This window comes from Phaenicophaeus curvirostris, chromosome 6, assembly GCF_032191515.1.
Source record: "Phaenicophaeus curvirostris isolate KB17595 chromosome 6, BPBGC_Pcur_1.0, whole genome shotgun sequence".
Classification (NCBI taxonomy): Eukaryota; Metazoa; Chordata; class Aves; order Cuculiformes; family Cuculidae; genus Phaenicophaeus; species Phaenicophaeus curvirostris.
In genome coordinates this window covers 20,986,112-21,013,267 of record NC_091397.1, presented here as the reverse complement: position 1 = coordinate 21,013,267, position 27,156 = coordinate 20,986,112, and the positions used below count along the sequence as shown (strand labels likewise).

Sequence of the window (27,156 nt, the reverse complement as noted above, 5' to 3'; positions counted from 1 at the left end):
CAACCCAGGTGCAGGACCTTTCCCTTGGCTTCGTTGACTCATGATATTCACATGGGCCCACATTTTCAGTTTGTCCAAGTCCCTTTGGATGCACCTCATCCCTCAAGTGTATCACCTACAACACTCAGCTTACAGTCATCTGCAAATTTGATGAGGATGCGCTTGATCCTGCTCTCTATGTCAGTGATGAAGATATTAAACATTACTGGTCCCAACAAGGACCTCTGAGGGACAACACTTGTTACTGACATCCATCTGAATATTAAGCCTCCGGATACAACCATCTGAACGATTCCTCGTCCACTCAGCAGTCCAGCCATCAAATTCATATCTCTCCAATTTAGAGAGAAGGGTGTTGTTGGGGACCATGTCAGAGTCCTTAAAAATGTCAAGATAGATGACATTCGTACCTCTTCCCCTGTGCACTGATGTAGTCACTCCCTCACAGAACAGCACTAGGCTGGTTCAACAAGACTTCACCTTTGTTTAGCTGTTCTGGCTGTCTTGAATGTAGATTCCTAATAGCTAGCTCCTAAAAATAGATGTCATTTCAATTAGACAGCAATTTTATACCATATATCTGTTCCCCTTTGGGAAACAATACAGATGCTTGAAATTCTGAAGCAGATTGACATAAAGACGTTTCTGACAGGCTCCAACTGTCTTATAGGTTTCAATAATTAGATACTGACTGATAACATCAATACAATTACTCCATTCTTTTGGCCAGGATCATTTTCAGCAATTGTGTATTAATAAAAATCACAATGATACTTTCATGAAGTTGTAACTGTAAACTAACAACAAGTCTTTCTCTTCCAGTCAGAGCCTAACAATTTCTGTCATTTTCAGGTCCTGAGACCTTTGCCTGACATTCTTGGCTTTCTAAGTCATTATCAGAGATTCATTCTGTCTTGTTTCTTTCTGTTCAGGATTTTTTTCTTCCTTTCTCTGAGCAACTGTTAAAAGCCAAATCATACACAGTATTCTAGCACAAACGCGATACATACTTTTATGTTACTAAGTAATCAGGCATTAAGAAATAATAATTTCCCTGGAAAATTTGCTAGCTCTTTCTGTGGTATTCTAATTTATTTATTTGTTTGTGTGTGTGTTTAAAATAAATATGCATTATGAGGATTTTTTTTCCTTAGAAAAGAGAGAGGTTAATGCTTTTTTTTCTTTAGCTAACATCTAATGATTCATGTCTTGTTTTCACTTTACCCAAAGGCTACAGCAAAGGACTGTGGCAATGCTTTTTCTCTCTCGTTTAGCATATTTGTAATTTAGAGTCTGGCATAAATAAAGTCCTCAGGAAGGAACTTGCCAACTCACTAACTGAATACCCCATCTCTTCTTTTCTTTTCGTTAATAAGTCTGTTATTCTGACCTATTAATAAATCCAGTCTGGTGTGAGTTCCATTTAGCTCCATCAGGTCCTTTAAACAAAGGCAGTAGGAATTGAAACATGTTTTTAACACCATTTGATTTTCAGCATCATTTAACTCAAATTCTTCCCATGTTTGTACAACTTTCATACATGTGCATATTTTAATTTTATGTCTGATAAGCTGAAACAGTGATACATTTTTTTTTGAATGAAACTATACTTGTGCTTTTATTTCTGTCAGAGCAGAATGGAAGAAGGAAAGCAGGAGGGCCCATTTCAGATTTTTTGTCCGTTCCTTACTAGAGAATGTACTGAATGGGCTAATTTTTATCCAAAGACCTGAAGAAACTGATCTGAAATGAATACGTGAAGCTTGGAAATGGGTCCTGTGAAATGAGACCTGCAACTTTTAGGCTGTACAATAACAGATTTATCCTTCAGTAATGCCAGGAATACTGCACAAAAAGGACATCTGAGTGGGGGGAAGGGGAAAGAAATCCATTAAAAGGCAAACCTCAGTAGTTAAAATAAAAAAGCTTTTTATTCCAAATTGAGGCTGCTAAACTAAGCTCAACTTTGCTGCTAAAATGAAATGGTTTAATCCTACACCACATGAAAGGAGAATGTCAGCAATTAAGTCAGACTAGAAAGCTTTGTTAGTGCAGGAATGCCTGGCTGGAACTTGCCCTCAAAAGCTTTAAAAGGGAAACAGTCATTTATTTAGGCAATCTCTTGACAAAGTACAAAAGAAATAAACTGATAATGGATTGGCACTTCAGGGGAACCAAAGACTTTTAGTAAAACTTCTCTGGACCACCCTCCTCAACCTCCTAAATATCAGACTCTCTTGAGATGTAACCTTCCAGTAACCTTGCTGGGATGCATGGCAGCGTGATTCACCAGGACACTCCTATTCTTCTCTTTTCAGGCTCCTGCTTACACGGCTATTGGCAATGTCAGAATGGCAAGTGTTACAGACCAGAACAAAGCTGTGATTTTGAAGACAACTGTGGGGATAATACAGATGAGAGTGAATGCGGAACTTCCTGCACCTTTGAAAACGGCAGATGTGGCTGGCAAAATTCCCTGGCTGACAATTTTAACTGGGTGCTAGGGGTCAGCTCTACTCAAAGTCTCAGACCTCCTGGGGACCACACGCTTGGAAATACAACTGGTATGCTGGCAGTTCACAAATGAGATGTAATTGTCTTCATGGACTTTCTCATACTTCCCTTCAGAGGCAATAAGGGGGTTCTAATGTGTCTAACCAGGTTATCATTTTTAATGAATTAAGTGTGTAACAATATCAAAATACTGATTATTGTTGTAAAAAAAAAATATTCTCAGCTGTTTCTTGTTTAAGTATTGCCGTATGAATCAAACAAGAAATTTCATTACCTGTCAAGAGAGAAGTATTTGGTCTAGCTGCAGCTTGCAAAGGTGAGTTAGATCAGCTCTGAGATCTAAAGGGCCCTTCTCCTCTAGAGCCTGAGCTCATTTCCAGGAAGTTCCAGCTCATGTTGGAACATGCTGCAATGTTCTGAATGGAAGAAAAATATTCTACTCTGGTATACAATATTTTGTATGCTCGATATTAATACAGCTGAGTTAGGACAAACTTAACAAAACATAATAAAAAATGTATTTCTGTAAAGGGTAATAATACATTTTAATCTGTTCCTGGGAATTTATTAGAAAGGATGCATGAATGTCTTTTTACCTTAGGAAAATTTTTTTTTGGATGCTTAATCATATCTAATGTGAGTCCTAAGGAAAGACAGAAAAAACTATTTGGGAGTTGAGAAACTGATTCAAAATTTTAATGTTACCTGTAATTCATAATCCACTTCTAGATAATTTCAAATAAATAAACCTCCTTTGTTAGTGACAGTACAGTTCCTGGCTTGTTTTGGTCAAAGCACTCAGTTATCTGTTCTTGTTCTTTCCACAAGCTCCATGCATTCATTCATCCTCTGCCTTTGAAGTTCTCGTAGGTCTAGCAAAGATGGTACTGAAGCTGAGTTTAGAAGTGGTTTTAAATTGAAGTATTCCACAGCACAGTTGCGCAAAGTCGTGGGACTTGTATTTAGTAGCTGTTATATTTACATGAACTACCAAAGGACAAAACCAGATAAAAGCAAAGTTTACTTGAAGACAAGTAGAAACTTAGGGGCTAGTAAATGCTTGCCAAGATAAATGAGGGTGAAACAGGCATAAATAATCACAAAGTTAATATGTTCATGTGTTTTTAAATTTGGAGAGAGTCGAGCCTGGCTGCATTTCACTGCTCTCAAAGTAAGATACAGTACAAGAGAAGTGCCTTTCAGTATGTTCCTGGCTTTTATTTGGCTTTCAAAATAACCAGTTCTGTTAGAACGCAGATTTAAGTATCTCTCCAGTATATATATTGAATCCTCTCAAAATACGAATAAAATGGCTGCTGATGTAACTCTCTAGCCTGGAAATTCACTCTATAATCTGAAGTTAAGTGGTTGTGTTGTGGTGAGTCACCAAAGAGGTCAAATTCTCCATTTTTTTACTCAAGAGCTGCTCTGTGGTCTTGAAATTATGCTCTCAAATAAATAAATTTATCATTCATTTCATTTTTCACAATTTTAATGTGATCAAATGTTGAAAGGTGATGTTGGTGTTTTGCCATGTCGTTATAACTGACAACACTTAATAATTGTGTTCATCATGAGAGAACCAAAAAAAACTCAGCTCAGTTTTTACATTTTTGTTACATGTTAAAGAACACTGCATACATGTTATAGGAAATAAACATTTGTTTATAGGAAATAATAATATATAATAATATATAATAATAATATAATAATAAACAAAATAATAAACAAAATAAAAAATGAATTTGATAACATGCAGAACTTAATATATTTCCAATTAAAAATAGAAATAGAAAACCTTTAAGAGCATAGCAATTTTGGAAAATAGTAACTGTGAGAATGTATTTTTGCAGTTTCTCCTGACTAAATAATTTAAATGTGAGTTAATACTAATATATTAAATAGTACAGATGCCCAAAAGTAATATGAATCGTTCAGTATACCTAATGATTTACAAATGTATGAAGGGGTTTCCTTGTCTGTTTCACATGGTTTTGTCTAATGTGGCTCATTGTTTTGAATGTTATCTTTCAGAAAACTTCCTCTTAAAATTCATCACAATTTGTCTATTTTATGATGCACTGTCAAAATAGCAACTAATGATGTTGGTCAAGGACAGGTAATCAGAGTATGTGGGAGACAACAAAGTACTCTCTCACTGCTACACAGGCCTATACAAATCATAAGCTGTTCCTAGAATATTCCTTATATGACAAGTACACAAAGAATGTGATCTGGTCATTTTTTATCCTAAGCAGAGGTTTCTTAGTATAGGGCGTATATGGGAAGCTTACTTCATATTTCTCTGCATTTACTTTGCTGAGTTTTGGAATCTAATTTGAAAGCCCAAAAGAATTTTTCAGTAGTATATCATTTAATTTCAGGCCATTTCCTGTATCTTGAGGCCACTACAATCGGCCTAAAAAATGAAAAAGCCCATGTGAAGAGCTCCAGATGGAAAGAATCAAGTAAGACTTGTATGATGAGCTTCTGGTACTTCAAGTCATCAAAAGCCATGGGACATATTCAGGTTCTGATTAAGGTAATTTTTTTTTTCTTTTGAATATCTGATATCTGTAAGCATGGGTATTGTTTAGCAGAGTGGTTTGGCACTATGATGTTCTATTATTCAGCTTGTATACTGGAAGATCTCCCACATACCACCTAGTTCAGTGCTGGTTTTTATTATTCAGATCCCTTAAAAATTCTTCTACCATTTCTCTTCCAAAAGAATTATCTCTGAAAAACCACAGAAAATCTTTTTCAAAGATCTTTCCATTTTCCCCCTTCACATACAGTAACTTTCTCTTTGATATTCTCCATGTGAGAGTGATTTTCATATTTTACTGCCATCTCTATTGCTATCAGTATTCAATCCTATTGTTCTGATGGAATTACATGCACCAAAAAAATTAATTAACAACCTGTAAAAAATAATAATAAAATACAAATACATGAGTCTATTATAATTATTTATCTATTTATATAGGCAGGCACAGAACGTATAATCAATTTTCTATAGAAATGGCATTTTCTTCCCTAAATGTGGGATCACCAAAAACTATTTAAAAAAAACAAAACCTATTTAGTTATTCACTTACAAGTGAAAACTAACACATTCCTTGAAAACTGGATGTTCCATTTATTGTTTGTTAAAGAGGCTTAAATGCTGTAATAGCAATCTTTAAATCATAATATGATTCTGAGTAAAATGTAGAAATTAATGAGCAGTGTAGAAAAACTATATATTTCACACACCCCTCCACTGTTGGATGCTATGCGTTTTAGGGCTGTCAGGCATCTTAATGGTGTGCCAACACAATGACAAAATATACCACTTCTAGAAAGCCTAGTAGAAACCTTTGCAAATGAGATTTTGTGTATTTGTGCTTGACAGTGTTTGTGCAGGTTATTCCGGTTATTCACGTATAAATTGTGACACAGTAATGCCAAGTAATGCAAGTAATGCCATGTCTGTTACCTTCTCTTTCTTTAATACCTCTAATAAAATCCGAGCATAGATATTATTCTGGTAAAGTGTGTTAAAATTTCCATTTTATTTCCAATGCACAAGTTGACTACCATAACATTTAATGATAAAATATATTTTGACCTTCAAAATAACCTCTTCAATAGCCTTCAACATCTAAAGATGCAACTTAGGCTAAGTCAGTTTGAAATATAAAACCAATGAACCCTTCGAAAACCATTAGGAGATTTTTTTCATGGGTTAGTCCAAACATGTAGAAATGACAACAGGTCACTCATCAAGTAGCTATATAGTTAATGAGATATATTTATACAGGTATTTTTCCTAGAAATGTTGAAATCCATAAAGGAGTCAAGGAGATTAAAAACATAACCTTATTGTTTGAAAAAAGCTTTACCTTCATAACGTATTCAAAAATTAAAACAAAAATAGATCCTATTACTTACAATGAATAAGGTGCAAAAATAAATGTTTATATTAACTCAAAGCCCAAATTATGTTCTCACCACATTTCTCAAAGATGTATCTCATAGCACGCAAATACTGCAATTATTAGCATTTTAGGATTGCTTAGTTTTAATTGTTAACTAATTTGCAAGCTAACTTTTCTGGAAAATAGATAGCACCTGCAGCATGTGTATGTAAGCAGCTTGCAGTTAAATCATCGTTGTTGATTGTGTACAGTAATTACCATATTAAATATGCTGCTGCATGGACAGTTGCCTTAAAAACTGAAAAATAATTATGTCTCATTTTATTATCTGCAGTAAAATTAATCATATGCATGCAAATACTTCAGCTAAAGAGAAAAAGTGAAATAAGTAAATTAAACAAACGTCAAGACCTAACATGAGTTTGAAAGAAACATTTATTCTCTATTGGAATATTGTTTCTGAAGGGTTTAAGTCCAGTAGTTAAAATTCTTAATTACTTTTTCCACCTTTAGGATGGAAAAATTATTTTTTAATTAATGTTTTTCACAGAATTGACATGAGCATAGTTTTATTAGATAGTTACCCCTGTTGATAAGAGCCTGTAAAGATTATTTTCTACTGTTCTCCTTAATATCTGTTTGAAATATAATGTTCATATATACGACTTTGATGGAATTTTCTACATGATAGGTAATATTTTCTTTCTCTAGGTTTTGGGAATATGCTTTGGTTTTTCTTTCTTTCATTCTTATTAGAGCAAGACATTGTCTTCTAATATTCACTTAATTTTACTATGCTAATAGTCTTTTCTGACATTATTTTTATCATGCATAAAATCCTTGTGTGCAGTGAGCTCAAAGACATTTTTAAAGACACTGTAAATAAAAGACATTTGATTAATGACTTATTATCCTGATTCAAGGCAAGAATTCTACATGGATGTAGAAAAAATTATTTTCATTACGGTATCTGGGGTTGTATGGCAGATTGACCTAATTTACCAGTTATGTTGCTTATAACGATTCACAAGTCAATACTACAACTGGAGTTTCTTTTTAGCAGTGTCTGTATGAACAGAATTTAATTAAACAACATGTAGTCATGAAAAGACATACTAAGGCTTCTCCTGACAGCTCAAACTGCAGTATCAGTACACCTCCATCCAGTTTATGTATCTACTCATTTAAGTTAACTCAATGTCGGTGGAAGTAGATCAGTAGATTATGAGTAGTTGAAAATGCAAGGAAGAAAAGTTGACCTGGAAAGGAAGTTTATGTCTCAAGTTTGACAGCTTAGCAAACTATAGCAAACTATTTATGAAAACTGCACATGCCATGGCAGAGTAGTGAACAACATGATGAGGCAATATTGTATGAGGGCAGTCTGAGGGAGATATTTATCCTCTTCCTCAGTATCACAGTGGCAGAAAAATGGTAATTAAGAGTTAAAAGCCTTTAAAAAAAAGATCATAGTTCATGGTATATGTTGGTGTCTTCCCTTAATATTTGCATTGCTTGCCCACTTTGAGGAAACTTAAAAACACTAGGGTCATAAAAGGGAGACAACAGCCAAGCATGAACTGGAGTATTTTCTCCTCAAATAGTATTACACACATTTCATATAAACCTCAGTATATGGAATAATAATCCAATCAAAAACATGGGTAAATGAATGACTTGTAGAAATACAGTATTCTTCAAATCAAACTCCTCAAGATTTATACAAATGAAAGATGTTGACAATACAGCTACTTATAGGGACTCACCATATCCAGCAAAATCCAACTCCACTATCCATTTAAATGGAAATTTCAAAGTATTTAATAGCAGTTCAAAAGTTCACCATGAGAACAACATATTACCAGAAGAGATTGGAATATAACTACTGCAATGACATCTTGTGATACTTCCAATCTTCTCTATGGTAGTTTTAAGAGAATACAATCTATTTGAAGACATATTTTGAGGCTAAAATGCAAAATATTCAGTATGCCTCTCTTAACAGTGATCATAGAATCATAGAATGATTTGGGGTGGAAGGTACATTAAACATCACCTAGTCCAACCCCCATGCAATGAACAGGGACATCTTTAACTAGATTGGATTCCCCAGAGCCCCGTCCAATCTGAACTTGAATATTTCCAGAGATGGGGCATCTACCACCACTCTGGGAAACCTGTGCCAGTGTTTCACCACACTCAGTGTAAAAAATTTCTTCATTATATCTAGTCTAAATCTACACTCTTTTAGTTTAAAATCATTACCCCTCATCCTATCATGACAGATCCTGCTAAAAGTCTGTCACCAACTTCCTTGTAAACCCCCTTGAAGTATTAAAAGGCTCCAATAATTTCTCCCTAAAAGCTTTCTCTTCTCCAGGCAGAACAACCCAAACTCTCTCTGCTTTTCCTACACAATGCATTCCAGGAGTCTCTTGGTTTGCCTACAGCTTGCCATGCTACTTTTCCAGAGTGTGTGGGGTGGTTCAAGTCCTCCAGCAGGATCCTTCAGCAGGCATAGAGCCTGTGAGTGTAATGACCTCTGTAGCTGGTGTAAGAAGGCTTTGTCAATAGCCTCTTCTCGATCAGGCATTCTGTAGTAGACACCAACAACAAGGTTCCCTTTGTTGTCTCTGTTTCTAATTCTTACTCGAAGACTTACAACCTGTTTGTGGCTGTTCTTCAGAGACAGCTCTTCACACTCTATCCACTTCTTGATGTAGAGGGCAAAGCCTCTGTCCATTATATGGTGGGGTTCCTCATTGACACTCAATACTGGTTTATTTTACGAATCAGAAGAAACCGCTATTTTTATACGTGCTTCTAAAGGGGTAAGCAAGAATTCTTAGCTGTAAGGAAGTATACATTTTACTGTTCTGCCGATGTGAACATCAGTTTCCTACTAGTGCTTAAGCTGTTTTTGTAACAAAGAAAGAAGCAAGTTTAAGATCTGACAGTGGGAGAGGAACAACAGTGAAAAGAAAGAACCATTTATTGAAGATAGTTTTTGTGGGATGAATGTTAATTGCTCTGCATATAGACATTGTAATTAAAAAAGCTAATTTAGGATTTAATACAGGTAGGGGAGGGTGTCTTTCAAGGATTTGGAATAAGCCCCTAGAAAGAAATATGTTGATGTATAAGGAAGGTGAAACCTGCCACTAGTAACTATCTCTGCTGACTGTGACAAGGCCAATATACACAGGCTCTCATATTAGGAAGTTCCAATGGACACTACTCAGGCATTTGTCATAGTGAATTAATTCCATCCAGTGAGAAATGAACAAAGATATACTGACGTTCAGGAGAACAAGAAGCCCCAGCTAGATCACAGCAGGTGAAATAGGGCTCCATTGACACCGCTGGAGTGACAGACTAACCTGGCTAGGGCAACAGGCAGCTGGAGCCAGTAGCCAGCCTCCTCCGGTTGCTCAGGTCTGATGCAGCATAGACTCTGTCACCTTGCTGCTGGGTGCTGCGCCTTCTCAGCAAAACCCAGAAACTGTCACAGTTGTTCCCTTGATATTGTTACTGTTTTTAGCTAGCCTAAGGTAGAGTGCAGAGGAGAGGGCTAGTGTTGTAAAAATATATAGCTTAGCAGGTGCCACAGCTCAGGTATGGGTGACTCTTGGTGGCTTTTGTAATTACCTGGTTATTTTTAGTGGAGCAGTCTACTGTCCTGAGCTGTCAAGAGGAAAGCTGAAAAAGAGATACTGCAGATGCCAGCAGATATATTCTGGACATTTGTATTTCTCAGATAGTGTAGTTTAAAATGTATTTTTCACAGATCAGTATAATTGACACTAAGTCTATGGGAAGCCACTCAAGAATAAAGTCTAAGTCAATAAATTATTCTGCATTTCTAACAATGGCTCTTCTCACTGGCTGTATGAAAAACAATCAACTCCTCACATTAATGTAGAAGCTATAGATTTCACTGGGTTCAGGTATTCTCAAAGCAGATGATCTGACCTCTCTGAAGCAAGAGGAAGAAGCTTTATACTTTCAAGGATTTGCTCAAGTTTTTTTTCTTAAGGATCCGCTGAACTTCGAAGTAAGTTCCAAGCAATGGAGAAAATAGATTTTTCACTAGGCACCTTAGACCTAATAAACATTTTAGAGAAATTCTTTAAATTAAATGCAGAAGTGTAAAGTTTTCTAGTATTTGTATATGCATGAAAGAGATATATGAACACATCTAGCTGTATGATCAGCAGCTTACATTTACCTATTTTTTTTCTTTTAAAACCTAGTATTTTGTTTATTTCAAATAATTTTCCTTTATTAAATCCAGTAAAAGATATATTCAGGAGAAGTTGGTTCCACATAGCAGCACATGAGTAATGGCTTTTATTAAACGAGTATCAATATAGTTCTCAAAAGTGACATAGTTTTAAGCCCTTTGCTCCCATTGTTGATCTGTGAACATCTATCAAAAGTTTGATCTGACTAATGAGTGAGAATAAGGGAGTACTACCTTAGTCTCAGGAGCTTTGAAGGAAATTAGTGGGGATACTGTGAAATATGTTATTCCAAGAAAGAAAGGAAGATTGATTTTTTTATGGCAGCTTTACTTCCCAGAGCAAGATAGGTTTATATTTCCTGAATTTAAGCAAAATCTGAAACAGCATTTTCCACCTTTTTAGGCATTGTGTCAAACAAACTTATTGTAGGTCTGGTATTGACTCCATAGCATAAGAATATCCCCAAGTAAATTGAGATTCAGATAATGATTAAATAGAAATAACTCAGTTTTCAGTGGAAGCATCATTTCTAAAACAAGGAAATACGTCTGACCATAGATAAGGTCAGACACCATTCAGGCCATTTTATTTTCTTAGAGAAGTACATTAGGAAATTATTTCAATCTTCTTAATTGCAAAGTATCAGAAGCATATAATTCATAGTATTCTTATACTGCAACCAGATGTAAGCATGCATTCCAAAGAGTGGGTGAGCTGGAATACTGCATTTGGACAAGAATTGAATGAAAAAAATTTTGCAGAATGGTTGAAGAACATTTGTATTTTGGAATCTTGCTCACAAGAGGATTTGTAATTAAAAATCATCAGAGGATTTCTAATTAAAAATCATCATGTTCCTAGAAACAGGTATAAGAGAAAATGTTTGAATGTGAATTAAGCACTTTTTTGTTTAAATTCTTTGAGAACTTGAACTTCTCCTCTAAGAGACGAGGACAGCAAGTGATAAAGAATTAGTGTGACTTAGGGCTTGTCTCTGTCATGTAGGGCAGTGTCTGAATGGAAAACTGAGCAGGCTGACTGGTTTAGACAGCACAATGCATACCAAATCTTTGTAGGAACACAACATTCTTCTGTAACATTACACCTGGAGTAATAAACCCTGCCTCTCAGAGCTAATACCACTCTTGTTTTCCATCCCAGCCTGGCACCATATTGCACAATGTGACATAGGTGAAAAATGAACTTTCAGTCTCCTCCACACTGCACTGTTTTCCAATGTTGATTCACTGAACTCATTCTCCAAATCAGAGATTTCTGGGAGTGATTTACTTTATTGATTTGTGGGCTCATAATCTCACAGAGTGATGATGGTTGCATTGCTGCTTTTTAGCACGTGGGGCTTTGAAGTATCTCTAGGAATTTTGACAGTTGGATTTCTTTTGCTCTTTTCTAACATTTTTCAGGGCAGACATGGCAAGTTATGATTTAAGAGTATCTGAGGGTAGTGTTCTTTTAAGGGTCACAGAGCTGCTGTTGAATGATTTTTACTGAAGAAATGTACATCAAAATTAGGTCTTTTTATATAGCAGTTGTAAAACAGACGTATCTTTATGAAGGCAAAAGAACTTTTTCTACATGATAGAGGAGTAGCCTTGAGTTTTAAGTATTTTTATTAGTTTTCCATGTCTCTTGTTCTAAACCGGTAAATTAGAAATTTAATTAACATAGTTTTTTTTTAAAAGAAAATAATTAATGCAATGTGTAGCCTGGTGCCTGCTGATATCTTTTAGACAACATATAGCATTGCTCCGATCTGAAATCTCAAAACAGCATCTAATTTTCATGATAAACAATTCTACTTGAAAAAAACAGTGAGCATTTCCAAGAGTTTAATACACAAAAGACGGAAAAAAATTCTATTTTGATTTTTTCCTTTCTCATTTTTTCTTACACCCCAAGATCCCATGGCCTTCCATCAGGAAAAGTATCTCCCTTTTGCCAAACACAGATTGAACTGGTGTTATATTAGCAAAACTTCAGCAAGCACCAATGATGCACAAGTGCTCAATAAACATGAACTTGTTTCAAGTTTTATCCTCCTTTAATGCAACATTTATTTTTAATTCACAGTTCATTTTTAGTGTCTTGGGGATGTTCTAGTTTCTGGTAGTCTTTGATCTTTGCCAGGCTTGCAATATCAAGCTGTAGTGTATTTAAAATTACTTTGATCAACCAATAAAGGGCCTTAGCGCAAAGAGTCTAATTTTTCTGCTTCCAGAAATCTTTTCAGTTTCTGGTCTACAGCTTTGAATCCACAGTAGTCTCAGAAAAAAAAAAAAAAAACCAAAACCAAATCCTATAACCATTCTATTTCTGTATTAGCTCTAATTTATTTCACAAAGATGGAAGTGTCTGATTATAATGCATTTCATGCAAAGGTCAGACTAGATATTTCTTTAGTATCTATATTTATTACCCTAATGTATTTGTTTGTGCATTGTGTATTTTTACACATTCTGTGTATTTGTTTGTAGGTCGACCCAATTAGTTTATTTAATGGTGAATAAAATGAAAGACAAAAGTCTTCTTTAAGTAGAACTGTCTAACCGTTGCATGCACTGGCATCCTACACAGTGGTAAGAGAAATTAGCATTTGCAGCAGAGACTTATAGCGTCAGTGTAATGGGAGCTTTGAGAAAATTTCCACTATGTTATTGTGGAGATGTACTTTTCTATAACTAGGTGTTGCTGGCCTATGAGAGTGCCAGTGAAGCTTAGAGATGAATTGCCTGTAAACTTATGGAAACCTCATAGTCCAGTAATAGGAGTATCTTAACTAGGTTCTTAGACACAAATTCTTATGACAGGTCCTTATGTTCACCTAAGGTTATCTGCCACCCTAACCACTTCCCACCTTTCCTAATTTTTTTGTAACTTGTTTCTACAAGATTTTCCAGGCTGTATTTGCAAAATTAAAAATCCTGAGAAACTCTAATAAGGAATTTTAGTACTACTCTTAAGACTGACAGCTTTTTCACAGAAGAAACCATGCTAATGCGATTTTCTGTTTATATAAATGAAGTAATGAGAGATGATACTATAGTACTACTAGAAACAGACATTAAAAAGACTGTTTGCATAAACACTTGGAATATGTGGGTATAACTATAGGGTCTGCAAAATATATTTGGTTTTGCCTTCAGTAGGACCACTAAAAGAAGGAAATTAACACTAAAAATTGTATTTCTTACCTCTCAAATGTCAGAATAGTTGAGGATCTTAAGCTACCTATAATACTAATTTTTCTTCATCTCTAGGAGTTTTAGATGACATGAAAGTTTTCAGAGGCCAATAAAAATGTAAAGGGAAAAAACCCCTCTATTAGAAGCTTGGAAGTTATGGAATTAACAAATCAAGAGAAATATTCAACCTTTAGCTATAATGCTGGACTCCAATCTGAACCAAGCTAATTGGGTATGTTCTAAATATGAGGATTCTGTTAGAAGAATTGTGCCTTGCTTTCTAGAAAGAGTGGAGACACTAGAAAAATCCCATAATGTACCAAACCCTGAGACTATACTGAAGAATGGTTTCTTCTCTTATTTTTCATAATAAATAAAAACAGTATGTGAAAAAAAAACCTCTTAAAATGAAGAATATTCTGCTGGGAAAAAATCTAGTAAAAATTATGTTTGATGGATGGAAGTCATTAAATAAAAATATAGTAAAATATTTTAAACTACTTTTAATTGTAGCACTCAGAATAACAGGAAAACAATTAAAACACAATGAACAAAAGAGTGCAAATGAATTTATTTTTGTTTCCTTGCAAAATTATTTATTTCTGCAAAGCAATTACTTTCACCACACATTTTTCATTATAATGGTATTAGGGAGTTTGATACCACAGGTGCCATTTCAGGATCAATAATTATGAACAATTCTGGATGCCAGTTGCTTTTACTCATTGAAATATAAGAAGAGACAGCTGTTGTGAAAAGGTCCTATGAAACCGCAGTAGAAAACTAGACTAATGCAATTGTACAAATACCATCCATTTAAAATAGCTAACTTCTCAATCATTCTATGGAAAACTGCATATTGTTATTTGAAATTACAGTGATATGGAACAGGCACTAAGTTTACATTTGGCTGAATCAATAAATCAAGGCACAAATATGAAGCACCTTTCACCTTTTAAAGAATTTGCTTAGATTTTTTTTGTTGTTGTTGTTCATTTATACTGTCTTATCTTGGTGGCTATAATTATTACTTGTTCTATGAAATGCTGGTAGGATAAAGCTACTCTGCCATTTATCCTATGAAAATCTGGAGTCTATATGTAGGTGTTATTTGGTGTTCTCCACAGCTACTCGCTATTGCCATTCACTGAATAACACAATATAGTATCTTACTGTTCTCTAGTTTAATTTGGCTTGATCTGTATGGGAGGAAAAGTTCTTAAAATAACAGTTTCCAATGTGATCCAGAGGAGGAAGTATTTAAATTTTAATACATGAGCCATCAAATTCATTTCATTGATCAGTGAACAGAAGACAACTCTTGTTATTTACGACACGGAAATACCTGAATACCTGTTAGATTTGAAGGACTCTGCTGTGCACAACATTATTCTGAGAATTTTAACAGCGTGATTCTGTTCAGAATGGAATGTTTTCAATGAAAATTCAGTTGGAATATATATCAAAAATTTTGTTAGCAGTCACAAAATTAATTAGGTGGATTTCCATCCCTTTAACACTTTATACACCAGCTCTGTTATTCAAATGTTACTAAAAGATTGAGAGTTCTCTTCTTTTATTACAGTCTAGCTGCTTTAGGATTATGTAGGCTACAGAAATGAATTAACAAGCAATGAGAATCTTCCTCAACTCACTAGCTTCATGTTTTTCACCTTAGATTTTGCCTTTCTCAATACTATTTTCTGTTTAAGTCAGTATATATGGAATGTAATCTCTATACAAATTGCAGTCTACTTGTTTCAAGTTGTACTAAGATTTGTTAAACAGAGAAAGGTAATCTCTTGACAACAGAGATGAAGTAAAATCTCTTCAAAGACACTGACCATCTTGACGAGAAGGATGTTAAAGAACCAGTCTTTTCAAGAAAAAAAGAAAGTTTTGCTCTGTGTAGCTGAAGAACCTGAATAAACTTACAGATAATATCCAGAGGTGTGGTCATCTGAAGAAGAAAGGTACAGGAGACCATGCATAGAGACAAAATTAGACACATAGAATCAAAGAATATTTTGGGTTGGAAGGCACCTGTAAAGGTCCTCTAGTCCAAGCCCATGCAATAAGCAGGGACATCTTCAACTAGATCAGGTTACTCAGGGCTCCACTCAATTTGATCTTGAATGTTTCCAGGGATGGGGCATCTAGCACCTCTGCTGGAAACCTATTTCAGTGTTTCACCACTCTGAGTGTAAAAAACTGCCTCCTTATATCTATTCTAAATATTCCCTCTTTTAGTTTAAAATCATTACTTCTCATCCTATCGCAACAGACCCTGCTAAAAGTCTGTCACCAACTTTCTTGTAAGCCCCCTTGAAGTACTGGAAGGCCACAGGGTCTTCCTGGAGTCTTTCGTTCTCCAGGCTGAACAACCCCAACTCTCCCAGCATTTCCTCATAGCAGAGGTATTCCATCCCTCTGATCATTTCTGTGTCCTTCCTCTGGACCCACTCCAACAGATCCATGTCTTTCCTGTGCTGAGGGATCCACACCTGGACACAATACTCCCAGTGGTATCTCACCAGAGCAGAGCAGAGCAGCAGAACCACCTCCCTCGACCTGCTGGGCATGCTTCTTTTGATGCAGCCCAGGATACAGTTGGCTTTCCAAACTGCAAGTACATATTGCTGGATCATGCCCAACTTTTCAACAACCAATACCCCCAAGTCCTTCTCTGCAGGGCTGCACTTGCAGTCCTTAGCCTGTGTTGGTACCAGAGGTTGGCCTGATCCAGGTACAAGACCTTGCTCCTGGCCTTGTTGAACTTCACTTCTTGAGTTTGTCCAGGTCTCTTTGGATGACATCCCATTCTTCTGGTGTGACAACTGTACCACTCAGCTTGATGTCATCTGCAAACTTGCTGTGGGTGCACTTGATCCCACTGCCTGTGTCATTGATGAAGATACTAAACAGTACTGATCCCAGTATAGACCCTTAAGGGACACTACTTGTCACTGATACGCATTGGGACACTGAACTGTTAATGATCATTGCATCACAGTAAACAGTACTAAATTACTTGAAAGTATGTCTGGTTTACATTTTCTGAGCATGCCAACCTGATGGCTTCAAATCTTACAATGGTGCATAAACGATGCCATTTCTATAGAAACTTGTTAGACCTCATCTTAAAATATATATTTTCCATACAAACATGATCAGACTGAATTCTGCTGTAGGAGGGATGGGGAAGGTACATTTTTCCATAAATCACTTGGAGTTCTCTTATTTTCAGTTGTTTCATCACTCAGTGGCTATATTTTTGTCTTGATTTACCTTTTAAAATGTTGAAATTGTTCCTTTGTTCACACAAAGCAATTTATATTCTTCTGATAAATAGCTCTGTGGTTATTGGCTGTAGGGAATATAACCATTTAGAAAATGCAGACAGATCTTCTGCACTGCCTGCATAATCTAGACAAAAGCTGAAGAAATTGAAACAGGGAATTGAGGTTATTATGTATACTGAAACTATAAACCTGAAGTGGATTATTTAACTGTGGCTGCACTGGGAAGAAATGGAAGGATATCTGAGTGATCTGAGGTATCTGAACAGCCTGGACTGCTGGGCTGAGACCAATGGCATGAGGTTCAACGAGGCCAAGTGCCGAGTCCCACACTTGGGGCACAACAACCCTGTGCAGTGCTACAGACTAGGAGAAGACTGGCTAGAAAGCTGCCCAGGGGAGAAGGACCTGGGGGTGTTGATTGACAGCGACTGAACATGAGCCAGCAGTGTGACTAGGCAGCCAAGAAAGCCAATAGTATCTTGGCCTCTATCAGAAATGGTGTGGCAGGCAAGACCAGGGAGGTTATTCTCCCCCTGTACCGCACCTCGACTAATGTGTTCAGTTCTGGGCCCCTCACTACAAGAAGGATGTTGAGGCTCTGGAGCGTATCCAGAGCAGAGCAACGAAGCTGGCGAGGGGGCTGGAGAACAAATCTTACAAGGAGAGACAGAGAGCTGGGGTTGTTTAGCCTTGAGAGGAGGAGGCTGAGTGGAGACCTTATTGCTCTCTGCAACTACCTGAAAGGAGGTTGTAGAGAGGACGGAGCTGGCCCCTTCTCCCAGGCAAAAGGGGTCAGGACAAGGGGGAATGGCCTCAAGCTGTGACAGGGGAGGTTCAGACTAGACATCAGAAAGAAATTTTTCACAGAAGGGATCACTGATCACTGGAACAAGCTGCCCAGGGAGGTGGTTGAGTCACTTTCCCTGGAGGTATTTAAAAGACAGGTAGTCAAAGTGCTCAGGGACATGGTTTAGTGGCAGATAGGAATGATTGGACTTGATGATCCAAGAGGTCTTTTCCAACCTGGTGATTCTATGATTCTCTTTGAAAACCAAAAATTAATAAAAAAGAAAAAAAAATGCCACTGCATTTGTTGATCTACCTTTGTTTAATTTTATTTGTTTGATAGGTTGAAAGTTATTACAAATTTCATTTTACATATTTGAAGTGTGTCTGATGCTTGCTCTTATGTTTATTTTCAGAGCTATCATTTTGCCCTTAGGCAACCTTAGGTGACCACAGGAAAGTCATTTTAAAAACAGATTTCTGTACTTTTCCTAGTCTGTAGATATCTTCTCTAAGATCTAAGTTCATATCACAGACATGCTAATAAAGCGTAATTTATCTCAATGTGGATGGGTTCCTGTTCCTTAAAGTCATAGATGACTCCTATGCAGCCACTGCAGCAGTCCCCTTAGCTTGTCGTTGTTGATGGTGAAATTTTATTCACTCTGTGAAAAAGATTTTTGGGTATGATTTATCTCATTCCAAAATAAGCATCCATAAGAGGAAAGGTAGCTATTGCTTTCCATGTAGCTTCCTGTAGACTGTACATACTAATATCCGATAAATATCATTGGGTTAATTCAGGAATGTTATTGGATAAATATCTGAATTTGGGGTGCTTCAGTACAAATTTTTGGATACTTATATTTCTTATCTGTGCTGGCAATGCAAACACCAGCACTCATGAATCAGTTTGCAAACATTCACCTTCTGCATTTTCACCATACTCTATGTATATATAACTTTGTATGTTTTTGAACATACAAAAGTGGTGATCACTGAGGCAAGAAGTAGGGAAAGAGAGGGAATCTGAAGTGTTTTGATATAACAAGATCTGTCATTTATAAGAGCCCTCAATTTGTAGAGAATATATTTCATAACTACAGATTTAAATTTTAAATGTGTTGTATGGCTCTTTGGCATTCTCTAAGAAATAAATAGTTGTATCCGTCAGATATTACAGAGACAGAGATTGAGGATTGCTCTTAAAGATGTCTCTTTCTTCACAATCAGTTCAGTGAAGATTAAAAATACATAATCAAGCTTTGACTACATAAAGATCTTACCATTTTTTCAGCCTTAGTGTTGTGATTCCCCCGAGCCTGCCCAGTACATCTAATATCCCAGAGGACCTGTTCTATATATCTACAAGCCCAAGCTACAGTCCAATTGAAAAGAATATTCTAACAGAATACAAATAGGCTGTAAAACTAAATGTCACAATGAAAGCAGTACAGATATACCCCAGTGAACAATCCACTACATCAAAACAGGGATGACACCTGACTGACAGTAATCACCCCCCTATACATCACAAAAAGCATAAGATCCTTTTTGACAATTAGTAGGGAATATTCTTGTCAATCCTTGCCCTGCAGAATTTTCACTATGAAGGAGTGACAGATGAAATATTTACATAATTTCAAAGTTTTTATGCTATCGTACAAGAATTAAAAATTACGTATGTTAATCTTAATAATTATTATTAGTCTTACCCTTAAAGAATCTTGTTTTGTTGTTGCAAAAAAAAAGTAGTTAGTTTACAGGAGATGCATGTACTTATTTTCCCTTTTCCTTTCAAATATTTTACTTTAGTCTTAACAGAATCCCCGTAAAGATATGTTTTCCCACTCCTTATAGTCAGTTTTATATACGGAATCAAGGTTATATTAGAGGTGAATTGTTAAACTAATTTAAAAATCCAAAATTTCTGAAACATTCCAGATGTTTTGTTTAGGTGAATTCTTCAAGACAGCTGCAGTCATAATGCTTTAAATCTTCAAATGCGAAATCCTCATATTTTGAAGATCTGGAAGGGCTTTCACCCAGACTGATTCTGCGATTCCCACCTCATGGAATTGATTTTTTAAATTATGTGAAACTGTGAATAGGAAAATGTTTCTGACCTTAGATACTAACTTTTCAGAGAAGAAAAGTTAGTCCCATCAGCACAGCTTCTACCTATCCACTGTGTCACTCATCTCTCAAACAGCACTTAGACCCATGTGGTCAACTAGAGTAACGTGTTCCAATTCCAAGCAGGTCTTTGCCCAGAACTGGGCAACACAAAGTCATAAATTGTTCCAAGATAAAATGTGTTGATGAACAAGGGAAATTTGCACCCACTGCCTGAAAAATCTGAAATTATTGTTCAATTGAATAAAATTGAAAATTGAATTTTATTGAATAAAAATCCAAACTAGTAAACACGTATCTGAGTCAAGCAATTATTCAGTCTTTATATTCAGTTTGTGTTAAACACCAATTCAGTGTGAGAACATCTAGACCAGATTAATTTCTTTCATTTTTAGGAGAGAACAATGTATTTTCTCTTGTTTCTGTGGCCACATAGAAGCCATTTCTTTGATTTAACTGAGCAATGTTTCCTGTCTTATCTGAAAGTTTTAGTCAGCATTCAGTAAAGGCAATGAAAGTACAAAGCAACTCTGTGCCATCTGACTTATTTCAGAAAATGTACATAAATGCATAAGCACAAACATACACAAAAAGAAAAGTGCTTCACTGTCTTCCTAGACGACATCTTGGACAAATATAGATTGGCAGTATCTGGTGCGAGCTGTGGTCCTGAGATATGAGTTCTGCCCATATCCCAGTTTCACCACGACCAGTCACATGCACAGACTTTCCAAAGCACTCAGCCATCTCCCTTCCTAGCTGGTGCTTTGAAGCCAGGATGACATATGGATGTCCCCACTGGTTGTAGAGTTATTAGGGACTTGCACCTCCTATTTGGACAAGTTTGTATTCTTCTCTCCTTCCATAATCCAATTGATAAAGGAGAACATTAACGGGGAAAAGATGTGTAGATGAGTTAAATGAGTTAAAGCTGCTTAACAAAAAGCTGAAATTTGACATATAATTTTGCCTTCTATCTTCAAACATGGGATTCAGAGTATTGTCTGTAGGAAAAAAAGCATAACAGATTTGAGGTTCTCTCATTTCTGCCTATGTCTTTTTACAATCTTGATTCATAAGCTGTTTTGTTTCATCTCTTACTGTATATGTTTTATGTTTAGACAGTCACCATAAGTAAAGTTTTGACTTTAATCTTATGATCCAAGAAATCAATCATCGCACAATGTTTAGAACACTGTCCTTAGGTTTATACCTATGGAGAGTTGTAACAGTCACCCAAAGTCTTCCTAAGAGTTTTTGTAGCTGTTCTCTTTCAAGCTTTCATTTTCCAAAGAACTACAGTTGCCTTGACTTTAAGATAGGAACAATCTGGGGAGACCTGTAAAAAACTATAAAAACAAAGGTGCGAGGAGTTTTGAGACAAGATGAAACTAAGTTGCTTTAAATGCTAATGGTCTTATAAAATTGCTTTGGTTACTCAGTCTTAGCAGTAGAACTGAAGAAAAAAAATCAAATTCAAGTGATAGCAACTGCATCCCTTAAGCTACCTAGAAAAACAAAATAAAATGAAGGTGGATTACACTATAATATGAAGAAGAAATCAGCATTTAAGGGGAAACAAAGGCTGGAAGGGGTAGAAAATGAAGGCAGAATGATGTAATACAAGGTGCCCAATGAATGCTCTTTCACAATGAATTGTTCTACTTCCCTGTTCTAATTTGAAAGCATAACATATAGGATAAAGATGTATTATAAGAGCCTAGGCACAAAAAAGTATATTTGTTGGAAAGAGTATAATGTGAACGTAGAAAGATGCAAACAAGAAATAGAATAGTTTTCTTGGTCATAAATGAAAGCTGGCTATAATGAAATCTAGTAGATTTAATAGTTGTGACAGGGTGAATCTAAGATTTAAGAAGGTGATACCCACAGGCTAATACAAAGAATATCAGTAAATTATTCTTCCCTTCCCAGTATGTAGTGCTTTTCCAAAATAAGAGGCTTAACTTATATAGAATTTCATCTTTGCTAATGAGCAGCTTAATTATCATTCCTTGAAATGCCTAACTGCTAGAAATAAAATCCTGTCTCTATATGAATTACCAGTAGCTTTTTATCAAAGTGCTTTTGAAACTTTTTTTCTCAACTCAGAACTTACAGCAATTAAGAATCAAGTGTCTACTATATAGCTCCTAGAATTATTGCAAGTGCTAGCACTCGTGACAGGATGAGCAGTTAATGCCTTCTGATGCTGTGAAGGAATTTACTATGAGATTCCAGACTTCCAAAACTGGTCCATTTTCAAAAAGGAATTTCATCAGTGGTATAAGCTTATTTATCAAATTTGTTCATTAGATGCACGTTCCTTGCTGAAATGCATATTCATTTATTACAGTGATGTTAATTCTGGGAATTGGAGAGAAGATTTTTTAGAGTGTGAAAATCATCTTAATGCTTCGCACAAAGGAGGAAATGAAAGGCATGGATGGATGGGCTTTGTCATTAACTCTTATTATGAAAACCTGCTGAGACTAATAGATGCAGACTGTCTAATAAAAGGCTTGAAGGCTGAAATATCTGTGTTTCATCTTACTGTTTTCCTTCTTTCTATAATGCACTGTGAAAATGCAATTATGTGATTTGCTAAGTTATCCTTAAAAGTGAAGCCAATTTTTCATGCATACTAATGTACTTACGCAGTACTGGATCAAATAATTTCTTAAAGATACCATTTGATCAGACTGATGTTTCTTTTTCAAGTGTTTTTATAGAAAGCAGATGCATACTAAGCAGCATTTCTAGTTCCAGTCAAAATAGAACTCAGAAAAATTAGAGAACCTCCTTTTTAGTATATTCTCTTCGGTGCTGATAATCATGAACTTCCATTGTTGATTCACTGGAATTTGAATAAATTAGTAACTTTCAGCTGTATATCACCAAGTAAAACTCACCCAGTAGTATTACTCATCAGTAGCACTTACCTGTGTTTTGGGACCATTACTCTGTAGACTGTTGTAGTTCTGTTATTTCCCTTTTTGTCATTTTCATCTTTTTTTTTTTTTTTTGCTATATCCATTTGTGGAATACTACAGAATCCTGCAGCATGCATCTTTCAGCATTTCTTATCTTAGTGAAGGAAAGTGTAAATTTTGAGTTTAAAATCTTTTCTTATATTGATTTTTTTTCTATTTATACCTCAGAACTATTCTAGGTAGACTTCATAATCATGTAATTAAGTATTTAATGCAAAGCTTCACCATTCACATAATTAGCAGCAATTTTCTAAATGTAATGGTAATCTAACCACAAGTGTCTAAGGGTTATTTAATATGAGAGACAAATTTTCAAAGCTGTAGCTAAGAGTAGCTTAATGCAGAATAGTAAATAACTACTGCTGTGCCTGGATTTTCCTACATGCCTAACAACATGTACAAATGTTTTATTTGGTTTGTTTGCATACACTTAACAACTTTGCACTTACAATACAGAGTATGCATCTTTCAGTAAAATAAAGTAGCCTGTCAAAGCTGAGATGAGGTATTATAATTAGTGCCATGATCAAGTGTCACTGAACTGTTTAGACTGAATTGTTATCACCTTGGTGACAGATAGTTTTCCATAGGACACATGACATAGAATCATAGAATCATAGAATCACAGAATGATTTGTATGGAAGTGATCTTAAAGAACATATAGTTCCAACCTTCTTGCCATGAGCAGGGACACCTCCCACTAGACCAGGCTGCTCAAGCTATCATTCAACTTGGCCTCGAGTGCTTCCAGGGATGGGGCATCCACAGCCTCCCTGGGCAACCTGTTTCAGTGTCTCACCACCCTAACGTGAAGAATTTCTTCCTCATGTCTAATATAAATCTTCTGCCTTCCAATTTAAAGCCATTCCCCCTCATCATATCACTACATGTCCTTTTAAAATGTCCCTCCCCCCCTTTCTTTTAAGCCCCCTGCAGGTACTGGAAGTCCACTCTAAGGCCTCCCCAGATCCTTCTTTCTCCAGGCTGAAGAACCCCAACTCTCTTAGCCTGTCCTTGTATGGGAGACATTCCAGTCCCCTAATCATCTCTGTGGCCCGCCTCTGGACCTGTTCTTTTGTTGGGGGTTCCAGACCTGGACAAAATACTCCAGATGAGGTCTCACAAGAGCAGAGTAGAGGGGCAGAATCACCTCCCCCAACTTGCTGGCCACATTTCTTCTGATGCAGCCCAGGATACAGTTGGTCTAATGGGCTGCAAACACACATCACCAGCTCATGTTGAGCTTCTCATCAACCAGCACCCCCAGGTCCTTTCCTACAGGGCTGGTCTCGATCACATCATCCCCCATCCTCTATTGAAAATACAGATTGCCCCAAGCCAGGTGTAGGACCTTGCACTTGGCCCTGTTGAGGGTGCACTCAATGCCGCTGTCGATATCATTGATGAAGATATTAAAAACCACTGATCCTAATACAACTCACATATTTTCTGCTCTCATTTTTCTTCATGTCACTGTGAAGGAAAGAGAGAAAGGAGAAAAGGAGAAAAAAACAAAACAAAGAAAAGAGGAAAGGAAAGAAAAAGTGAACTTCATATTCGAAATATAGGTGAACAGATCTTGACTTTGGTTCATTCCTTGACTCCCTTAAATAATTTTAATAATTTGTTACTGTATGTGGATTTATCTGATGTAGAGCTTTTCTGCTTGAATGAAATATCAGGCCTAACTCTGTAGGGTTAAGTTACTGTTTTCAAATAATCTAAGCAATATTATTTTAGGAAGTTAAATTTTGAGAGAAAATGAGTGAGAAAAGAAAAGAGCGATAGAATCTGTCATGTGCTTTGAAAATATCTTTAGATGAAGAAGACACAATAATTCACAGTTTTTCTTTTAAGATAAGAGATTCTGCTACACAGCATCAGTCCAGTTTTATTGCATTTTAGTGTGCTTTTTTTTTCAAGGTACATATGAGAGACAATCTGAGGAACTGAGATCTTTAAAAATAAGCAAGTATGCTGTGTACTAAGTGTTGAGGAAGCAACAGCCCAAATCTGTTAAGGAAATTGCTCTGAACCTTTTGAAAATAGGACTCACTCTGAAGCAATGAAAACTGAATAAGTAGATAGATGATATCAGAAATGTCAGCAAAGATATTAACTGTTCTGTGACTTGCAGAAATATGGCTTCATAGAAGAGGTCTTGGGTAAATGAGGAAAAACTGTGTGTTTTCTTCTTTCCATCTTCTATTTCTTTGATTTACATGTGAAAGTATAGAACTGCACAGTTGTTCTTGTTAAGTAAAAGGAGAAAGTAGGGAAGGAATATACCTCATCATGGGATCTTTAATCTGTAAATGACTTGGTCAGCTAGGAAAAGGCTTCAATGATGATACTACATCACAGAAATTAAAATTTCACTCAAATCAGGCTCATTAGTTAACTTCATTTGCACATCATGAAAATACACTTGATTCTAAATTAGAACAACAAGCCTGAAAAGTAAAATGCCCTCTGGAAAGTACTCTTGTAAAACAGAGGGTGTGCCTTGCATCAGAAGCCAGAGAAACGTGCAGTGACAGTTGTAGTCACATTATGTTCATTGTACACTATGTTTCTGTGCTTTGTATAACACATACCCTGTTTTTAAAATTCTTGATGTTAACAGCTTGCTGAGAGGACACTGTTTTCAAAGGAACCAGAAGGGGGAAGAGAAACCCTTTTTCCTAATGGTTTAAAAATTATGTAAAAAAATTTGACTTCTCTCAAAAGTCTGAAGGGTCCTGCAGGAAGAAAAACCTTTGATATACTGAATCTTGAAAGCCTTTTTATGGTATTAATAAAAAAAAGTTAATGTTTTTTGATGAATCACTTGAAAACATTCTGACTCTGATTAAAAAGTCTTCAAGTATATTTGGCTTGAAGAGTCCAGGAATATTTAGCAAACGTTTCTACTGCCTCCATCCATTTGATAAGCTCAATTTCATTTCCTGTGGCTCCGCTGAAATAAATATCAGATGCAAATGAACTACGGAAATATTTTGAACCTATCTCAGAACACAAATAGAAGGAGAGGTGCACATGAGGAACAAAATCTGGGTTTCACTGCTGTTTCACTGCAGATATAGCAAGGCAGATTGTCCCATAGTGGAACCTTTATAATTCCATATGGAATACCTAGAGTATTCTTCTAACAGAGAGTGTATTCACTAGAAGTTTATTTGTATTATCTTTTAATGATAAATTGTGTACTGCTCTTGCATGCTTTGTATGCATTTCTTAATATTATATTGATTGTATTGGAAATGTAACCTTGAGAACAAAAGTGGCCTCTGCTGCATAGGAAAAATATAAAACCAGGCCACAAACCAAAAATATTCAAAGATAGAAAGAAATCCTTCTCTCTCCTTCATTCATAGTATCTCCAGGTGAATTAATGAAGATATTGAGCCCAGTAAGATGTAGTTCTACCCTGAAGTTCTCAGAAGAGAGGTTATAAACATTTTAGATCATTCAGATGAAGACAAGCACGAAGAAGATTCAAAACTGCAGTGTAATGAAATCATTAAGAAATAATTCCCTTTGGACTATCAGAATTAATGATTCTGAATAGGAATTTTCCAGTATGGCTAGGCATGTAGACCTACAGATTTAAACATGTTCTTAGAAGTAATTCTGACATTTTCTGAGAGTCTTTATTACTTAGCACGATGGGATCCATTGCTACAAGTCAATAGAAGAACATGCATGTCTTCTACTGTTAAGATTTCCCTGAGGGCTCATCACCTCAGCTTGACCTTTGACTGTGTTCAACCCGTAGAGGGCAGTGACATGCAATTAATAAAACCTTTCTGAGCCTTCCATGAAAAGCACTTTCTTTCACATATGTTTCTAGTTGTCTCAGTGTGTGTTTTTGGCAAGAAATGAAATTTTGCTAGCTGATCTGTCAATAACATTGGACACTTATATTTTCTCAGGTTGACTTTAGAGGATTATAAAGTATAGAATTACAAAATAGATTGTATGTTCTGAGGAAGTTTCCACAGGTGTTGTCAAGTAGTATTCAGCATTAATAAATAATGGAACACCTACAACA

The 27,156-nt window shown here is 36.0% G+C and overlaps 1 protein-coding gene across 1 annotated transcript in view; it reads left to right on the top strand.

Annotated features, from left to right (window-relative positions):
* MALRD1 (MAM and LDL receptor class A domain containing 1) overlaps positions 1–27,156 on the top strand; it is a 240,693-nt gene that overhangs the window by 120,710 nt on the left and 92,827 nt on the right. Inside the window, exons 26-27 of the mRNA XM_069860437.1 lie at positions 2,319–2,564; positions 4,899–5,056. Coding sequence (XP_069716538.1) covers positions 2,319–2,564; positions 4,899–5,056 — 404 coding nt within the window. The remainder of the gene's footprint in view (positions 1–2,318; positions 2,565–4,898; positions 5,057–27,156) is intronic.